The 19,358-nt window shown below is 43.0% G+C and overlaps 2 protein-coding genes across 10 annotated transcripts in view; both read right to left on the reverse strand.

The window, feature by feature from the left end:
- Nucleotides 1-2,777: 2,777 nt before the first annotated feature.
- hpgd (15-hydroxyprostaglandin dehydrogenase) lies at nt 2,778-14,447 on the reverse strand. Of its 5 annotated transcripts, XM_027021018.3 has the most exons (8): nt 14,318-14,447; nt 14,084-14,205; nt 13,757-13,880; nt 12,890-12,996; nt 12,120-12,216; nt 9,148-9,224; nt 7,650-7,813; nt 2,778-3,713 (listed from the first exon to the last, which is right to left on the reverse strand). In XM_027021018.3, the coding sequence occupies exons 2-8, from the start codon at nt 14,174-14,176 to the stop codon at nt 3,590-3,592; spliced, it is 786 nt and encodes a 261-aa protein (XP_026876819.1). In that variant the 5' UTR covers nt 14,177-14,205; nt 14,318-14,447; the 3' UTR covers nt 2,778-3,589. The 5 variants fall into 5 exon arrangements, with proteins under 5 accessions (XP_026876819.1, XP_026876818.1, XP_081580605.1 ...); XM_027021017.3 differs by having other exon boundaries at nt 14,084-14,374; XM_081724479.1 differs by lacking the exon at nt 9,148-9,224 and having other exon boundaries at nt 14,084-14,387.
- Nucleotides 14,448-14,586: 139 nt separating this feature from the next.
- Nucleotides 14,587-19,358, reverse strand: part of glra3 (glycine receptor, alpha 3) — a 47,208-nt gene continuing 42,436 nt past the window's right edge. For 3 of the 5 annotated variants that reach the window (XM_081724476.1, XM_081724475.1, XM_027021014.3), the window contains one exon: nt 14,587-16,776. In XM_081724476.1, the coding sequence (XP_081580602.1) occupies nt 16,480-16,776 (297 nt within the window). In that variant the 3' untranslated portion in view covers nt 14,587-16,479. Of the gene's footprint in view, nt 16,951-19,358 lie in introns of all 5 variants that reach the window. The other 2 variants (XR_014126438.1, XM_081724477.1) reach the window with 2 other exon arrangements.

Raw genomic sequence — 19,358 nt, forward strand, 5'->3', positions numbered from 1 at the left:
GTCTGAGATGAATGACTAATAATTTCCTCCTACATAAGTCAAAACATCAAAATTTGCATTGGATCCTAAATCCTCTAAGACAAAAACAATCATTCTAGTTAACTAGAATTAAATTGCTTTAAATCTTGATTCTTTGCTGCACAAATCTTATCTGTTTGTTATTTTGTAATCCGTTTGTTATTAATTAGAACTTGTACCAGGTAGCATTAATTCGAAATTGAAGTGTAATCTTTAAGACGTTTAGCCACTCCTCCTCCTGTAGGTGTGGGAAATTCCCTGGAGTTGAAACCTCTGGTGTGATTCACACTTACGACACTGCAAAACTAATTAAAGTCAAATCACAATAAGTGGAATACGGAGTGTGACAGTTTGACAGTGGGAAACACATTATGACAATAGTGTGAGGAAATGATAATTCAGGCACATTAAAAAAAAATCTCTAGTTTCAACAGGATCAACGCATAAAAAATCTCATTTCCTATTTTCTTTTCATTTATTACATACACACCAATTAAATGTATTAAGGACATAATATATTATGAATTTTATTCTATAATGTTAATACATTGTTTAAAGGCTCTACCCATTCCACATAAATACTCATTACTGTAACTGATTACTTGATGAAAGTACCATTAGTGAAATCAAAGCACGAAATGCAAATGTTCTTGTTATGTTTTACTGTTCTGAAGCAAGTTGCATAAGACAACCCATCAGCTGAGTTCTTGGAACTCTTGGATAGGTTTAGGACATAGAACTGTAAATCTTATGAGGGAAGTCTTTATTACGTTTATTTCTCAGTGGAGTGATTCATATATTCACAGGAAAGCTGATTTAATTTCTGTTTAACTCTTTAACAGATCTCCATCTGTTCAGCTGCAGTACCAGCTCTCCTGTGCGGTGGGTTTACACGCTGGCAAATGTGTACATGTCCCACAGTAGATACCAGCTTAAGTGGAAACAGTTACATAATAAGCACATAATATCAGAGAACACACGTTTTTATCAACTGTTGGTGCTTGGTCCCCACCCAGAATGGCCTTGGGGCCAGCTCTTTTAATGCCTCCTCCCCCTCCCTCCCTCACACACACACACACACACACACACATTCATTTCCTCGCTAAGTAGCTTATAATTGAAACATGTCAGTTTTCGAGGCACTAAATCAGAGGCTTTTGCCTGAGGTTTTGGGAACTGACATCACAGTTTGTTGTGTATGGCACATTTTATGAGTAAGCTGATGACGTATGAATGCGTAAAGAGCGCGTGACCTCACCCACCCTCGGACCAGGTCAGAGAATGCATCAGGCTTCCATGAATTTACATAACTACTACTCGGCTGGTTTCATTAGTGCGTTTGTTCCCTACGGCCACACCCAGCCTGTTCTCTTGATCTTGGGTTACCTGCTTTCAGACGAACGCGTTCTGCAGCCCTGCGTGGAAACCTGTGACACATGGCTGTAAACAGGCCACACCCCCCATGGCCTGTCCTACCACATACCTGTTGGAACCAGGCCTGACAATGCCATTCGCTGGCAAATAAACACAATAACATTAGCTTTGATTTCTGCACCTCTTTATCGCTTTACAAAGGCGGAAGATCATCTTTGGCAACAGCTCTAAACTTAAAATCATTTAATAATTTAATTTACTAGATTCACTATTTAGTGACACAGGAAATCTTTTTATTCAAAGTACTTTTTTAGTGATTCTTTGGCATTGTAGTTTGAAATGACATGTCAATTAACAAACATTTGTATAAATTAGCTGAGTTATCCATACTGGGACAATGTTTATAAGTTATGCAGATGTATTCCAGTAGTGTATTTATGAAGTCCAATTAAAAGGTGTTTAACTCCTAACATAGAATAATTTACATGTGTTTTAGGGTGGCTGAACATGTGAACACAGGAACAGACTGACAAACTTAAGGAAAACGTGTGTGTCTTCTTTGCAAAGGCTCAAAAAGAACCTTATCAACTGCTTTAAATTTATAATCATTTTATCAAATGCACAATGTAAATTAATATATTTGTTAGTGATTCTTTGGCATTGCACTTTTAAACCCCATGTCAATTAACTAATATTTGTATAAATTAGCTAACTGGGACCTAAAATATGTGTGTGTGTGTGTGTGTGTGTGTGTGAGAATGAACAAGTTTCATGGCACATAGGTTATGAGATCCTGTTTGACCACAGCTCAGACACTCCTGCATCTTCACAATGAAGACCTCTTGGCACAGTCTAGACAAATCTACCATTCTTCCATTAGCTCAAAACAAGCTGCTCAGAGAGCCAGCACACGGGCCCCCCGATGCCGTCGTCTGCGTGTCCACAGCCTCAGAAACGCGGCTCGGGGAAGCGAGTTAGTCTCTTGAACAAGTCTGAGATTCTCATATATTTCCGACTTCCTGACAGTAACATGGCAGGTTACAACATCAGAGTTACAGGTGAGTGTGCACACAGTAGTGTCACTAGTCTCACTCCAAGCAGTCAAATATTCCACTGTCCTGCTTCCTGCTTGCCTCACTTCCTGCTTGTCTCACTGACTTATTGAAACATTTAGTTAAGAACTGTGACATAGTACTACATTTAGAATGTTACCATGACATGCTTTTTCCTTTCTTTTTTTGTAGTTTTAAAAGACAATTGTTTGTTGCTCCGTTAACATCTTACATGTGTTATGTGTAGTTTGATATAAGATTTGTTATAATTATTATAGTGTTCATTGTCTTCTAGAAAGAAAGTAGGATAAATCACTCCAGCACTGCTGAATATTCTCATTTTGAGGTTAAAAATATTTATTTAAGTTCAGATAGTCCAAACATTTGTTCTAGTCATTATACAGTTTGATTTAACTTAGATTTGATTCTGGAGGTTTTAATCCCATAAACTGTAATAGGCCTTGGATGTTTACAGAACCAGCAGGGTGTAAACACTGGGTTGACAGTTGAGCTGTTCTTTGGCAGAAGTGATCTAATAAAATATTGAAAGTACAATTAAAAGGTATTACTGAGGTAAGTTTAAGAACATATAGCATTAATTAAGGTCAATAAATAAAATAAGGACTACTACAAAAAAAAAAAAATCTGTTTCAATCATTCTGCATACTTTGTACAAGTGATTATTAAATGGTATTACAGCAAAAGTAAATAAAACAAACAGAACCATTCTACATATTAAAACATTACTAAAATACTTGTATATCTTTCTCTTTTGTATTGACTTAAATCATGGAATGGGAACATTTGAATCTTAGGAAGATTATCCACATATCCTTCCTGTGGCAATTCATGAGCAGGAAGCTTGTCACAGAGTAAGATTCTCAGTTTCTTTAGGCACACAATGTTAGCCACAAGCCGAGTGTTGAAGTGGAAAACGGACGTTCCTGTTTGGCCATCATGACTTGTGTCATCCTGTCACGCTGTTCTGCTTTGTGTGAATTAGGATCCCCCTGCCGAAGCCATGAGAGGGTCTTGGTTGGTGTAGGACTGTTGGATTTGTGACTTGGGCCACAGTGAACTTTGAATCAGACCCTGATTACACGGCAGCTGTCAGTCCTAACAGCAGCCTGGCTGTGCGGCGTGCATCAGGCGGAGAGTGGCTCGTACGTGTGGAAGTGAATTCCTTTTGAGCAGGTGATCTTCATCACAGCTCCATTCAGGCTTTCGTCTGTGATGATGCGCATCATACCCTCTGCGATCAGTGAAGGCCTAAATACCAACACACAGACACACACAAACACACACACACACCTGAGACTGAAACCTGAGTAAACATTCAGTGTGCAGCAGTACATTCTCTCTCAATCTTTAATCCAACTCTTATCAGATTTCTCGTTTTGTCCAGAGGTAATGAGGCCAAGTGTACAGTTCAATATCAGTAACAAACCTGGCACGGCGCTTATCTTTAGTGGGTTCTTGCAAAACCAATTGTTGAGGACATGCCAACCCAAGCTTTGCCAACTGCACTTGTTTAAGCAACACCAATGCTCCTCTTAGTATACACGGCATATAGTACACAATATAGTGAAATTTATTAAATGAAAGTTTTTAAATAATTTTGTAATCATTAGCTACAGCAGTATCTGTGATTAGTGCCAGCAAGTCTATTTCATTCATTTCCTTGTTGTCAGACAGAAAACCACAGCAGACTGTCTGTGGAAGGAAATTGTGGAAGAAGTGACTGAACAAACAAGCATTGCATCAGACAGCACAGCAGTAGTGGTTAACCAAAGGCTGTCTGACGATATGTACTGGACAAGGTGTTCTAATACTGCTCGTGGTTGCAATAGGGCCATTACGTTTTGAGCGAAATGAAACACTGTTTAATAACTGGAAGGAATACCAAATTAGTGATGTAGGCATGTGGAGCTGTAACCATATCCTTTACCATAACCCCGCCCCACAGGCTGGAAGAGCAGCAATCAGCAACATCTCTTGGTCCAGTTGTCTACCTCCACAGGAACAACTGGCGCCCTTTTCAGCAACTTTAACTTCATTGCGGAATAAAAGGTCGTTCTGGCCTGACTGCCGTGCTGGATGACCTACAGACCTTGCTCAGGACTTAGCAGAGGGGCTGATGGGGACACACGGAGACAGCCATCACAGCAACATCTGCCCACTGGTTCTCAGGCCTGTACCATGTGCTTTAACAGCTTCCCTGGTCTAACATACCTGATGGAATTCATAAACAAATTAAAGCTTCTATAAGCAGTTTTTAAAATAACACTCACCCCATACTGTGTTTGCAATCTAATCACTATCACTATCACAGGTGCTCTGAGAAGGGCAAAATGTCCTTGTGACTGTGCTGGGCTCTCTGATAAGCCACATGGTCCAGTTGGAAAAACAAATCAGGAAACTGCTACTAGGAGGTGGTCCTTCTTGCCCGTCAAGCATTTTCTGCGTGCATGGTAACTCATTTAAGGCTAGGCTAAGCACTACGTGTTTGGAGGCGAGGGCTTTGTAGAAAGGTTTGGATATAAGGGTGTGGGATTGAAGGCAGGCCAAGCAAGAAATATAACCTTGCAGCTTTAAAAATAAGTTGTGAGCTGAATCAGGTATGGAAGATCAAACCTTACACCAAGCTGTGCTGGTGAAGAGGGGAAGTCCAGGACTGCCGTTTTAAGGAAGGAGCTATTTTAGACATGAACTCTCATTCGACTGTATACATTCTTTAGTGTCACAGCAATACGAGTGTAAAAATACAAAAACAGAGGGCCTGCCTATTAGAATATTTGTACCTCATGGAGAACCTACGAGGGTTGAAGGGGCTGGGAAGGGGGTGCTGGTTTGACTGAGCAGCCGCTTGTCTACATCTACCCTGCTTGCCTCTTCCAGCCGTACTGTATAAAGCTCTGTCTCGCTCGGTGGTACATTATGTACACATAAATGCTTAAGTGCACGGTGACATTTGACCCAGAAGGCCTGGTAGGATTATACACATGGCTATCTGGCAGTACACACTGATTACCATTCAGGCCAAGCAAGAGTTCACATATTGCACATATCCTGCATGAGGCTATTCAAAGTGCTTTACAAATGAAAGAAAAATATAAAAGACAACTGATTATAATAGAATGGGAATTAAAACTTTGGTACTTAGGATGCCTGTAGAAGGGAAATAATACAACTTGTGGAGCCCTGTTCCTGAGCTGCATAGACACATTCAAAACAAGAACTGCATGCATGGAGAGGAATCTGAAGATAAAGCAGCTACACTCCTGCTGGTGCATACGGCGTTCGTAAACCTGAGGTTTCGTGGCGCCGACTCCATCTGCACAGGTGAACTGCTACGTTCATTTTGTACATACCATAGATTAGAAGAACTGATATACTCTGATCTCTCTACTGTTGGTAAGCACTGGAAGGGTGAGATTATGGATATTTTGGACACACTGGGTCCAGGCTTGTTTTCTGAACAGTTACCGATGTTGTCATCGCTATAGCAGCGGGGACCCGACAGATCTGCTCAGGCTCCTGCAGTATTGGGAGGACTGCGGTTATTAGAACTGGGAGAGCATGATTTACAAACTTCCCTTTGACCGGCGAGGATGGGCGGGGTTTCTGCTAGGCAAGCGGAGCGGCCTGTTCGGTGACCGAGGAGCTCAGCGCTCTCCGCGAGATAGCCCCGTTGGAGATGGCGTGAGCCGGCCTTTACTAGGGCGAGCCTAGTGGGATGGGGTGGAGGTGCTGGGGCCGGCTCGTAGGGAGAGGGACAGTCTAGTCCCAGCAGAAACCCGCTTCTCCAGTTTCTCTGGAAAGTTCAGGTGAAGGGAGGGGGAGGTGGAAAACAAGAACAACGAAGCGCACTCATGTGAATCCGGTGTCTCCTGTGGTTATCCATCGCGAATCTCATCCAGTGACTAAAGCTCTATCGAGGCATAGTGTGTTGTGGCTACGGAGTGATGTCGGTTTCCCTGGTGATTGGTTGTTGGAGGGTATATATATCAGCCATCATGTGCAGATAGTGTGATTCAGAGAACATGGGCAGAGATAAATGACTTCCTGTGTTTGTATGAATCCCGTAATGAAGCAGTCACTTGTAACTTCTGTGTACCTGTTTAGCGAGGCGTGGCGTTAAGCGTGAAAATAACTGAATTTCGGAAAATTAATAAATAATTATGGGAAAGAAAAATTATGAGGGTTGCTGAGCAAGAAACATCTGAACAGTAGGGAGCAGGAAGTAGAAAGCTGAGGTTTCAAAGGGAACCTTCTGGAAAGCCTAAAGTGCATGTCAGGTACCTGGTCAGGGAGCATGTTGCATATCATAGTACTCAAGGAGTGTTTCAAGTGCTCGTCCATCCCATGGAGGTGTGTCCTGTATCCTGAAGATGCTGGTGTGTCTCAGAGGACAGACAAAAGGACCCAGGAAGCAGAAAAGTGCTACCTGGACTATGCGCAGGTCTGCTTTGCACTGAAAGGCTGGAGCTGACTGATTCGCTCACAAGAGACCTCGTAAAAATGTTCTTCTGAGAATTGTCTGTTTGGATACATGCTAGCATTTGCTGTCCTTGCCTGACAATCAGTTCTGGGAATCAGTTCCATGAACAGAGGCTGCAAATGAAATAAACTTGGAATAAAATGTTCTGTACAGAAAAAAAGACCAGTCTTCCCTCCTGGAGTCATGGTGACATGATTAATATCAATGCTGTCACATTAAAACTAATCACGCTTGGGTTTATGTTGAGTGGCTGCTACACTAAGGCTCCTATGTCCTGTGCCTGAGAGTGGGCTGTCCACACAGATCAGAGTCACGGGACTCTGTATTTACACAAACACTGGCAATCACACTCAGGCATTCCCAAGCTTGGGAACCCATAAGCAGCTGTTTCTTTGTCCGCTGTATACATCATTCATGGTCATGTCACAAATCCCACAGTTTAATTACAGTGGCAGTTGTACATGATTTAAGGCCTTTCATATATAGTCCAGCGACAGTGGAGTTTGTGTATTAATACAAATGCTTTGTAAATCACATTAATGCAATCTGGGACTGAGATCAGTGGTTCAGTCGAGACAAAGTGCAGTGACGGGCTGACAGTGCAGAGGTACACGGGTGGTACATCTTTCAGGAGGAAATAAAAAAAATTAAAAATCACACACAGAGCACAGCTTTCCAAGGGAGGTGCTTACTTAAGAACTTACTTAAGAACGCCAAACTTATCCATCCTCTCTTTGAACTCATCTTTGAACTTCACAAACTTTCCCATGGTCTCCTCGTGCTCGACGGTGCGGAGCAGCTGGGTGTCCACGAAGGCTGGGCACAAGGTGTTGATCCTCACGCCGTACTGTCCCTGCTCCGACGCGTCCTGCCGAGAGTAAGGAACCGGTCCAGACAGGGTCATCGTGAACAACACACACTCCGCAAAGAATATGTCAGTTCGCAGACAGAGGAGAGGGTGATGTTATCAGAAATCTTTCATCTCACTCGCTCATCTTCAGAATGTGAACTCTGAGGTGAATTCACAGCTGTTAGTAAATGAAGTTGCCTCCTTCTTTTAAGGCATGCAGTCTCTTTAAACTAACATAGTTTGAAAAATCAGAATTCACTAGGATTAATTATTATTTATAAAAACTTAATACAAAGTGTTACTGAATTGGTAGTTATTATTCAAGAATACATTATTTCAAACTGAATCATCAATAGCATTAATTGCTGAAATGTTTTTATGACCAACACCTGATAATGATCAATTAGGTCAAAAACTAATTAGTTTGGTCTGTGCATCTTCCTGGCTTCATTGCTTTAACTTTATTTTAAAACGTACCTCTGTTGATAAATATTTTCAGTCTGTTTGTAGCTGTCAGAGAAGCTTAGTTTAAGGCTGAATTCTTCTCCTGAGTGCTGAACTGTCCCATTGCCAAAAGTCTTCAGCTCTCATAATAGGCTCGACTTGCCACACTGTATGGTGTCTGCTGTATAGTGGATGCAGTATGCTGTCTCTATGGTGTATGGTGTCTGTATTGTACCATGAATCATCAATAGCCTTAATAGTTGTCATGTCTGTATGTTGTTTCCTGCATATTGTCTGCCATATAATATTTGCTGTATAATGTCTGCCATATAATACCTGCTGAAATGTTTCTGCAGAAAATGTTTGCCATATAGTGTGTGCATAGTGTCCAGTGTATAGTGTCTGTATGCTGTCTGCTGTATAGTGTCTGTTGCATTGTGATTGCTGTGTGGTGCTTATTTTGTGTCTGTATAGTACATGCTGTTTTATGTCTGCTGTATAGTGTCTGTATGTTGTCTGCTGTTTAATGTTTGCTTAATTGTGTCTGTATGGTGTTTGTTGTATGTCTGTATAGTGACTGTATGCTGTCTATGTGGTGTGTGTAAGGTGTCTGTTGTATAATGTTCGTGGTATGGTGTCTGCTGTATTACATCTGCAGTATGGTGTCTGCTCCATGGTGTCTGTATGGAGTCTGTGTGGTGTATGCTGTTTAATGTCTGCTGTATAGTGTCTACTGTACAGCATCTGTGTAATGTCTGCTATTTAGTGTCTGTATGTCTGTCTGCTGTATAATGTCTGCCATATAAGGTCTCTTGTGTAGTGTCTGTATGGTGTCTTCTGCATGGTTTTATAGTTGCCTGTTTCATAGCTATTCGTCAGAGCAGGTGAGGATGGACTCATGCACTCACAGCCATAGCCCTGGAGAAGCCGATCACTCCATGCTTGGTGGCTGTGTATACCGGCTGATGGGGAGAATGCAGGAATGCTGATGTATTAAAAAAAGACACAAATGCAAAGATGAATTAACTCTAGGGCACACTAAAAGCCTTAGTGGCATCTCAGAGAAACCAGCTTAATGCAGTATGCAGTTTAAAGATAACAGGAGGTGTAGAGACAGGACTTCTTTGGCTTTACAAAGCGTGGTTTTCATCCTCGCAGGGGCCGCAGTGGAACAGCAACTCTGATTCCCTGTGCCTCCGTCATGGAAAATCTGAATGTGCCAAGACTGAAGATTTCTGATCTTCTCTTTTAATTCCAGCACAAAATCCTTACTGGCCGCAGTGTTCAAACCGAGTGTTCAAACACAATGAGGCTACAGATCATTTCTCAAAGCTCTCCACTTTACAGCCCACTAGTTTTATGGATCCATATAAAAGCAACCCACCAATATTTTTTTATATTTTCTCCTGCTTCAACCAGCTGTAATGAACATCAACCTTCTGTTTGATCTGTGCAGATTTTTGTCTCTTATCCCTGCATTGTAGTGTGCTGGTTACATACCTTGAAGCTTTGGCATGATACACAAATTTATAACCTTCGCTAATCCTGAAATGATCACTGGGGACATGTAAGAACTGTGTTTATAGCTACAGAGCTCTTTGTGTGTTCTAGGTGAGCGAACCTAAAAACGATGTTGACGAGACCCCACGGACTAATCCTCACGCACACAATAGAAGTCTGTGTTTTGCGTGTTTAGCTCCACCAGCGGTGCTCCCGGGTTGGTCTGTTGCAGGCTGTGTGTCAGTGTGAGGGTTTGAAGTTGTTACAGTAAAATAAAATAGATGTTAGAGTAAACCAAACAACTCTGAAAGCCTGCAGGGTAGTGTGCGACATGCATGACGGTGTGTGGGACGGTGCGCAGGATCGAGAGCAGGGTGAAGGTGGGACGGCTTGTGGGCTGCATGTGGGATGCCGTGTGTGTGACAAGCAACATGCCAAGAACATGTTTACAGCTTCCTGCTACAGGAAGCTGCATGCGCTTCGGTCTGAGAAGCAGAATATGAATGCCTGTGCGGGATGGTCTGCAGGACGGCATGTGCTATTGTGTGCATGGATGTGTGTGGGGTGACGTGGGGCTGTGTGCAGGATTTTGTGCAGGATATTGTAGGGGAAGGCGTGTGCAGCTGTGTGCGATTATGTGCAGGATTGTGTGCGGGGCCTGTGCGTGGGACGGCGTGTGTGGGACAGCGTGTGTAATGCTGCTATTGCAAAAGAGCATGGAAAGCATTGCTCTTCACACCCAAACCCACCAGCACACGTCACACACCAGTAACAAGCAGTGTGTCAAACACGGACGAAACATGAGCCAGCAGTCACTGGTCACTGGATTTTACATGAGAGTGAAACAACTATCTACAATTTACAGTATAACAACACTACTGTTCAATAGTCATGAGTGTAGTACTACTGAAAACTCCAAATGCAGTCAAAAGATTGGCAGGGTGCAGAGAGCAGTGTGTGTGTGTGTGCGTGCGCATGTGCATGCATGTGTATGCGTGCGTGTGTGTGTGTGTGTATGTGTGCGTAGGTGGGTGTGGGTGTGTTTGTGTGTGTATGTGTACATAGAAACCTTTGTACAAATCAAAACCGTCCCCCCTCTGCCTATAACCTGATTTCCTCACAGCCTGTGCTAAGGACAGTGCTGTTGCAGTCTCGGACCGTGTAAAGGTCCCTTCTGCCTGCGCTTGTTTGAACTTGTCTGAAGCGTGTTTAGAGGGAATGTCTTGCTTTGTCTAACAAAGTCTCGCTCATCTGCTCAGGAGGAAAATGCAAGCCTTCGTGAGCGTGATGTTAACCCCATGACACACTGGTTTACTGAGTCACAGGGCTGTGTTTACAACCTCGGCGAGCATGTATACAAAAGTCCGAAATGCAGAAGCAGTGTGGTGGGCTCTCAGAAAAAGTTTAGAACCCACATGACAACTGCTGTATAGTGAGCACACTTCTCCTTTTACTTAGAAATGGAACTCATGGCACATAACATGGCCAGAGGTTACGTAATTACACGGCAGAGAGATCTCATAATGACAGGAGAGTTTCATGGAACAGATAAAGACAAGAGAGGGTAACTTGACCTAATTTCAAGTAAGCTTTAGCTACAGGTCTTGAACAAATGACCGAGTTATGTTTATCTATGGGCTGAGAGGCCTGCAGCTGTCTTATAAAATAGAAAATGTTGAAAAACAACTTTGTCAGAATAACAGCTGTGTTTAAATGCCTAGGGCAGCATTTTTGTCAAAGTTGGTGTGTAAGAAGATAATTAGGAATGTGCAAAAAATGCCATCTTGCACATTTAATGATGACAATTACTATTAGTATAACCACTACTACCACCACCCTAACACACACACACACACACACCACATTAACCATTAGTCTGCTCAATATATCTAGAATATATTGTTCTGTAGCCAACAGCACAATAGCATCAATGTAACCTCTCACATTGCACAGAGACAGGAAAAATCCCTGATTTACAACCTCTGCTTCATTTTGGCAGGTGCATCAATGGATCTTGGGAGATCTTTCTTTAAGGAGCCCAAATGGAATTAGCAGGGCAGTTTTCTCAGTCTCACAATGAGGTCCAACCAGCCAGGTACAATATCAGTGCTGCATATGTGTGAGGCTCAGAAACCCAGTGTGAACACGGCTGGCGAGCTCCGCAGAACACACTCCAGCAATAAATACAGTCAAATGACTGTCGACAATTCAATACAGACATATACTGTTCACACATTGGAAGTACAGATCACGTCTCCACATTACGATTCAGATGTGCTTTTCTGTCATTTATAGCTTTCACTGACAACACGCCAAATCGACTAGTCAATCCAATTAGGCATCTGTTCAATAATCAGGAGTTGTGAGTTTAAGTGATTACCTGCCATGGATGACACATTGATGATGACTCCTCCTTCCTTCCCATACTCTTTACTCATGTGGTCCAGTGCTAAATACGTGCCCTTTATAACAGATGTCTGCAACAGACACACGTATATAGTGCTGTTAACACACACACACACACAAACATCACATCCTATTTGGTCTTTTAACTCCAAATGAAACTTCAGGTGTGCCTTCATGGAGGGGTCATTTTAGCGCTCCCGATAAGGTTGGGCAGTGTAAGATACCGTAGACTGTAGAGCGATTGGTCACTGAAGCTAGTAACATATTTCTAGACGTGGCAACATATCAAATCCGTCTCACGCTCCTGCTCAGATGCCAAAGTCCGGGCTTGCGTTAACCCCACAGGTGCTGCGGATTTGTGGTCACGACTTCCGGTCATTATGGCACATGCGTGCGTAATTATGCCTCGCGTGCTCGCTAACAGTTTTGTGTGCAGTTCCCCAGTGGCACTGTGATGGTCCATCTCCACCTTTTAAACACTCTGAGCTCTTGCGCCCCACCGCTCTGCTGGATCGGTGAATCTCAGCCCTGAAATCTGAGCCAGACTACGCGAGGAGGCTTGTGGTATGTGACAGTCACTGATTTATATTGTTAAACACTAGGCAATAGCATTTGCAACCTGCAGCAGTAAGTGATCCAGGTTGGGCTGTGTAAACAGTAAATCAGGACAAACGCAATCAGCACAGCGCTCGCAAGAGAGCCGAACTCTTCCCAAACGCTCGCCCGCTACCGCGGTGAACTTACGAGGTTCACTTCGATAGTCTTCTCCCAGTTCTTCTCGTTGTTAATTCCAGCATTGTTGATCACGATATCCAGTCTTCCGAACCTCTCAACCGTGCTTTGAAAGGCTTCTGAAACATCAACCAAAAGAAGGTCAAACGTTAGGAGAGGTTTTAGCCAATCAGCATGTTGCCCCTTGGAAGCGCCCTGGAAGGCCACCTGAAGGGGCAGGGCGGTGTTTGCTGCCCTCTCGCCTCTCCCCAGCTAGCTAAACCCCCGAAAGTACCGTGTGCTCATACATGCAGCGAAGACTGGGGTGTACCCCACACTGCAGAAGCACGCTCAGCTCAGGCTGCATGACGGTCTCCTCTTACTAACAACAGACAAATGCGGGGAACGAAAGAATGACAGCAAAGCGGAGCCGCAGTCGGATCATGCGCTCAGGCCACATAAAACAGCCTTGAAGGGATCTAATCTCAGAACGTCCACAGAACGTTCCGAAATCTCTGCCTCGGACACCCAGGAACTCTAGAACTGTATCGGCGCTGAACAATCACACCTTTATGACGATTCACTGCACATGTGCTCGGGGGATTTAAAAAAGGGATAAACAGACTACCTAAGAAATATGTTCATACTGTGCCAAGCCAGAAAAGGATGAGACACGTTTTGATTAGGGCTAGAAAAACAGGCAGTTGGCACAAGTAAAGACAACTCTAGCCTGTACATGCAATGCACGTAGGAACTCTGATCTAAGATCAGTTTTCCCACGTTCATTACGGCCCTTTATCATTCTGTTACTAAAAGACAAACAGATCCAGAAGCAGCAGTCTCACACCAAGATTATTTATGAATGTGGCCAAGTGTGCTCTAAATGATGGCATCTATTACCTTGCAGTTTTCCTCGGTCCGTCACGTCACATTGGATGAAAATACAGTTGTCTTCACCGTACTGTTGATCTAAATCTTTTTTGCACATCTCTCCAACGGACTGATTTAGATCTACAAGTGAAACCTGAATACCACATAAAGTGATCAATCTGCCATACAAGTAAAGGATTTTTTTGTTCAGACATCTCGGACAGCATATAGGTCCCTGCTACGCGACCGGGAAAACTTTTAAAAACAAACAAACAAACGTTTTACTCAAAGGTCTAGTGAATAGATACAGGAAATGTTAAAAAGAGGAAGCCTTTGGCAATCATTTGAGCTACCGACCTTCGCTTCGTTTTTCAGAAGGGTTTCTGCAACAGCTCTCCCGATTCCCTGCGCGCCACCGGTGACCAGCGCCACTTTCCCGTGTAGAGCCATGCCGGACGCGTCCCCGGCGGAGCCCTGCGCTTTAAGTACCATGTGCCAAGGGAGTTTCAGCATCAGGAAGGGGCGTGCAGTAAGGTGCTATGTAAACCCGGGTGGGGGGGTAGAAAAACACGCACTATCGCTGCTTCTCACCAGGACCGACGTCCTTCACGCTCCAGGCGCACACTGAACTCTCCAGCGACGGTTCAATATCCGTGTGAAAACTCCGTACGATCACTTGCGCAGTTGGCGAAACCCTCCAATGACGAGTGAAACACACAAAGGTCACGTTAGTTCGTAAGAATGCTTTTTAGCACTTGTTTCCAGCAGGAACTTTATTAGACATATGACAATTATTTACATGTGTAAATGGAAGATAATATTTGCGTTTCGCCTTTTCTCTCTGACTGGAATACTTGCAAGTTCGAATTCACATTTTGAAAATAAAATACATCAATATTGATCACAATACATGCATAATATTGAAGATTTTGTACAAAATAAATTATTAAACATCTATTGCATTATAAATATAAGGATTCCTTGCAGTGTGAATGTTTGTCTAATACTAATGTGGTGTATTTTTAAAATCTATCACTATCCCAGCTGCCACTATAAGAACATGTGCACACTGTATTTTCTCTCATATTACATGACACAGATGATCGAATTAAAATTTGGCTTCAGAAAGTGTAAAAAAGAATTTCATTACCATGAAAGCCCAGAGCAGTTTGAAACCTATCAAAGTGAATTAGTGAATGAAGGAAAACACAAAGGCGTTTTATAATAATAGAGAAACTGCAAAGTCTTTGCGCAAACAGGCCTATCTGCTGCCTTCTCTTGATGATTATAGACTGTAATGCAATGTGTAATATGTTTATTTAATTTTACTCCACCTCTCCTATGAAAATGTGTCAGCTGAAATGAGTTGATTTGTGTACTTTTGGAAGGCAGTTCTACTCGACTCTCTCTCCTTGCTTGGGAAAACCCTGACTATGGATTTTAGACTATCTCTGTCCTGTAGTAAACACAGTTCCTCTATAAAGAGAAGGTAAAATTCATATGTATTTTGGTTACTTAATATCAGGAATGCATTCATTCATTTGATATGGTCATTATCTTTCTAATGGTAAGCTTTTTATCTATACCTAATTTCACACTATTCTCACTATTCTATATTCACCAGACATGCAGCTGTTGGTTAAGTTGATCAAAAACTCACTCAAACTCACTGACCGATCTCTATAACACAATAGTCTAAGTCTTAAAAATGATGTTCCCTCTTTGAAAAATGCCATAACAAAATGACATTGTTTCTTCTTAAGGAAGGTTTGGTTCTTTCTGCCATTAGCCTGTTATTTAAGACCAGAAAAAGCAGCATTAGATAATATGCAAATTGACCCAACACAGCTGGATTTTCAGTGCCTGGCATTAATGTATCGAGCGGTAAAGATTTCAGGTTATGTCTGAACTGGGCTGCTCATCTGTGGGAATGTTACAGTGACACTGCTGTGGTCAGAGACAATGCGGCCCTGCCGTTCACCGGCGCAGTGATCCTCTCTGCGGAGACAGCGCTGCATGCGTTGAAATGTAAACCCAACTGATATTCATGAACTTTCAGCCATGAGCCGTAAGCCACGGTTGGGCCCATAGTAATACAGCAGCTCCTGAATCATCTTCACCAACCTTCTAGATTCAGGCAAAATAAAACATATGTACAATTATGACAAACAAACAAACAATTAGTGAACCTTTCATGTAGGCGGCTTGTATCTGCGACAAGGTTGCAACTGAGGTCTAATGCTATAATGAAGTGCAGGATCGGTCGTTCTCCGATTTCATGGTCATAGAACAGCTATTTTTAACATTGCTGTATTAAAACCAATAGACTCCACACTGGCAGTTAAATTCTGAAGGTCAGCCATGAGATGAGAAGCCTCTGAGATACATGCGTCTCTGTGAAAGGAAGCCATACATGTGCTTCCCTCATACAAGAAGGTGCTGAGCAAATGGTGTGTTTTTGTGTTTGTGTGTTTTGGGGATGTGTGGTGTAGAGCCTCTGTGAATTGTCTTTCAGTTGCATAGTGTGGAGTTGTGTCTCACTGTGCGAGTGTGTGAAAGAAGATGGGGAGCACAACTATGGAAGCTGACCGTTTGGTCTCCTTATCAAGTTGGTTATCTGGCAGTGGTACATATTCATGCTCAGTGTGGGGTGTCGTTAGGTCCGGAGCCCCCTCGGTCCCGTGTGTATAACTGCCTGTCAGGTTTGCAGGCTCTGTGCCAGAGGCCCCCACCCATTCCATCGGGCCCCATCTCTAGGCCTTGTGGATGTCCTCATATCGCAGGATCTTGTACAGGACCCAGTAGAAGATGTTAAAAAACAGGAACGCCAGAGGAAACGCAGCTCGCGAGATGGTGTCAATCTTCTTAGCACGGTCGACGAAAATCTTCCTCATCTCTTCTGGGCTCCTGCAGGTGGTAGGGGTGTGGCCAGCCAGGCCAGAGACCTGTCCCTGCTGGACATTTGGGGCCGCGTGATTGGTCCCCTTGGACATGTTGCCTTCTTTCCCTGTGCTGGCTGCGAAGCTGAGACGGCTCTCTTGCGTGTCCTCCTAGATGGGGAGAGAAAGAGACACACACTTACGCAACCCCCCAACTCCCACAGAGTGGCCCAAGGCTCTGTTTTGCTTAGCTCTGGCCTTGTCTTGCCTCGGAATGCCTGGAGCCTGTTGCTCTCAAACAGGAAGTGAGGTCCATTTCTTTACAATTTCAATTCTGCTCTTCCCCTAAAAAGAGCGCACATAAATTTGTGATAAATTAGTATAAATTTGGGGCAAAACATGTTTTCAAGTCACTTTTAACTTTAGTCCTGTTACTCCCCTCACACTTTATGGCAGGTTACCACTTTGATGCAATAATAGTGAAATACCTTTTCAGAAAAAAACACTGGTGTCCTGTTACATTACTGTCCTTTAAATCTTTCATTTTAAAACCGTTATCTTTCAGAAAGACCTCTGAATTCTACACTTTGCTTTTGGCTGTAGCCGTTCTCGATGGGCCCTCTTCTCTCAAAAAACACAAACAAACAAACAAACAAGCATAAAAATTCTCTTTCTATTAGGGCAATAAACTCAACTGCAATTAATCTTGCAGAAAGTTGCTCTTTTTTGCTAATGCAGAAACAGAGGGATTGGAACAGTCAACTGACGCTTGGTCAGGGGGGTGAATGGGAGGACGAAGCATGGAAATGATTTGCATGGATTATAAACCCAAAAATAACAAAAAACATGAAACATGAAATGCCCTGCAAACATCAGCTCACTTTTTCCATAACAAGCCCAAACCCATTAACCATTCCGCTGCAATCTCACTGGCAATGGAAAAGCGAGAAGGGGAGTTTTTAGTCAACAGAGTCAACTTGAAAGCATTGATATTGATAAAGCAAAACCAAAGAATGGCAGGCAACCACAAGTATAATCAACAGACTCAGGAAAGGGGCTGAAAGCATGTTGGATGCTTAAGGGACGTTATACTGCTACTACTGCAAGGTCCAGGCTGTGTCCAGGATACAGTAGTTCTACCACCAGGATTTGGACATAGAAACCACCGTCTGTTGTCAGCTCATAGCAATTGCAGCAAACTTCCATTTGAGTGCAGTAGTGGTTTGGAAGGCTGTAGACTAAATAAGACAAACTATGGCTCCACAGGCTGAATCTGAGAAATGGCCAGCCTTGGCGATAAGGACGTTAGCCATGTGAGGCTTGATGGTGTCACAGTAAGTCAGTGGAGTTTTAGCGGTGGCATTTTAGTGACACATAGAGCTTGAAATCCCTTTTCTAAAGTATTTGGCACACATCTGCATATTGTTACAACATAATTTCCATAAGGAATCATTTTCAGATTTGCTAATTATTTGGAACAATATAATGTGTGTAACATCAAGTAAGACACATTGTTGCTTAGATGGGAATGTGTGAGAAATTTCAACATCCAGCATTGCATAGAGCAAGCTGAATTAATGCAGGCAGAGAACATGGGCAGGTACAGAAAGGGTGGGAGTGGCAGTATCCTTGTGACTGATGGCTGAGATGGGGCGGGTCTCAGACATCAAAGTCCTGAACTGCAAGTCCCGTCCAGTCATCAAGACAAACCCTCTCATGTGCCATTCATGTGTAATTACAGCTCATGACCCCTGGATGGCAGTGTTGTGCCAAGTCACACTAAGAGCGCTTCATTTTTAAAGTAGTCTGATAATATAGCAGGCAGCAGTGTTTACTTAGCCAGAGGCATCTTAGGTGTGTTAGCTTTCAGGGCCACCATTTCAAATGAGAGATTCTTAAAATGTATTCAAATTTTTAATATTCAAATGAATGACGTTTAACTGAAGTGATTGGAACTGACTGTTTTTCTGGCCTTGACACTGCAACCCAGCCTGTACTACGGTCTGTCGTGAACACAGTAGCTGTTGTACTTTTGTAGCAGAGTTCAGAGAGTGAAAAAAAATTCCATAAATATCCCAATCAGAGGCACCAAAGCATTTCATCCTCGGTTAAGTTCAGCCGCTGGGATGCCCAGAGCCTCCATGTGGAAAGCCCCACATCTGTGTTCAGGCTTTCCCAGCTGTGCTCGGAATATCTCCATACAGAGCAGCTCTCAGCCTGTCCCAGAGGGATACCGTCAGCATGCCACTGTATGCTAATATTCTGAATTATCATATTTTACTCATATTTCTTGATGCCATGGGCTGATCTCTGTGCCTTTTCCAGCAGCTCTAATCTCCATGTCGCTCTGGGTGGGTCACACATGGCTGTTCTTATCTGTCAAGGACAGTAGGAATCTGTAGGCGCTCCCAGCTGGGTCTCACTCTTCAGCTCAGGCCTTGAGGTGGCACTTTGTTCTGTTAGGTGAACATTCCTCTTGTTGTTTGAAGGCATATTTATGCAAAAGGCTTTGATCAGGAAATAAAATGGATATAAATGTGAAACACGAGTCCGTGACCTTGTGTGAAATTCAAATTTCTAGACTGCATTATGAAATGTAATGCCTAAATACTAATTAACTTTAGTGAATTGTCTAGAAATCAGCTATAGTTTTATTTTTATAGTTCTCTGCTAAGTATATATTGACTGCTGTGCACATTTACTAATTTAAATCCTAAATGACCCAACTGAATGGTAAATCTCTGACAAAGCGG

Source organism: Electrophorus electricus, chromosome 12 (assembly GCF_041902795.1).
Source record: "Electrophorus electricus isolate QZ-2024a chromosome 12, ASM4190279v1, whole genome shotgun sequence".
Classification (NCBI taxonomy): domain Eukaryota; kingdom Metazoa; phylum Chordata; class Actinopteri; order Gymnotiformes; family Gymnotidae; genus Electrophorus; species Electrophorus electricus.

Bases quoted from the DNA above. Each gene is read 5' to 3' on its own strand.
- hpgd (XM_027021017.3), bottom strand. From the start codon at position 14,239: ATGCTGAAACTCCCTTGGCACATGGTACTTAAAGCGCAGGGCTCCGCC. The intron at 12,997-13,756 runs GTAATAGATGCC...TTGATGTTTCAG, and splicing joins GGACCGAGGAAAACTGCAAG to AAGCCTTTCAAAGCACGGTT. The intron at 9,225-12,119 runs GTAATCACTTAA...TTAATACATCAG, and splicing joins CAATGTGTCATCCATGGCAG to CATTCCTGCATTCTCCCCAT.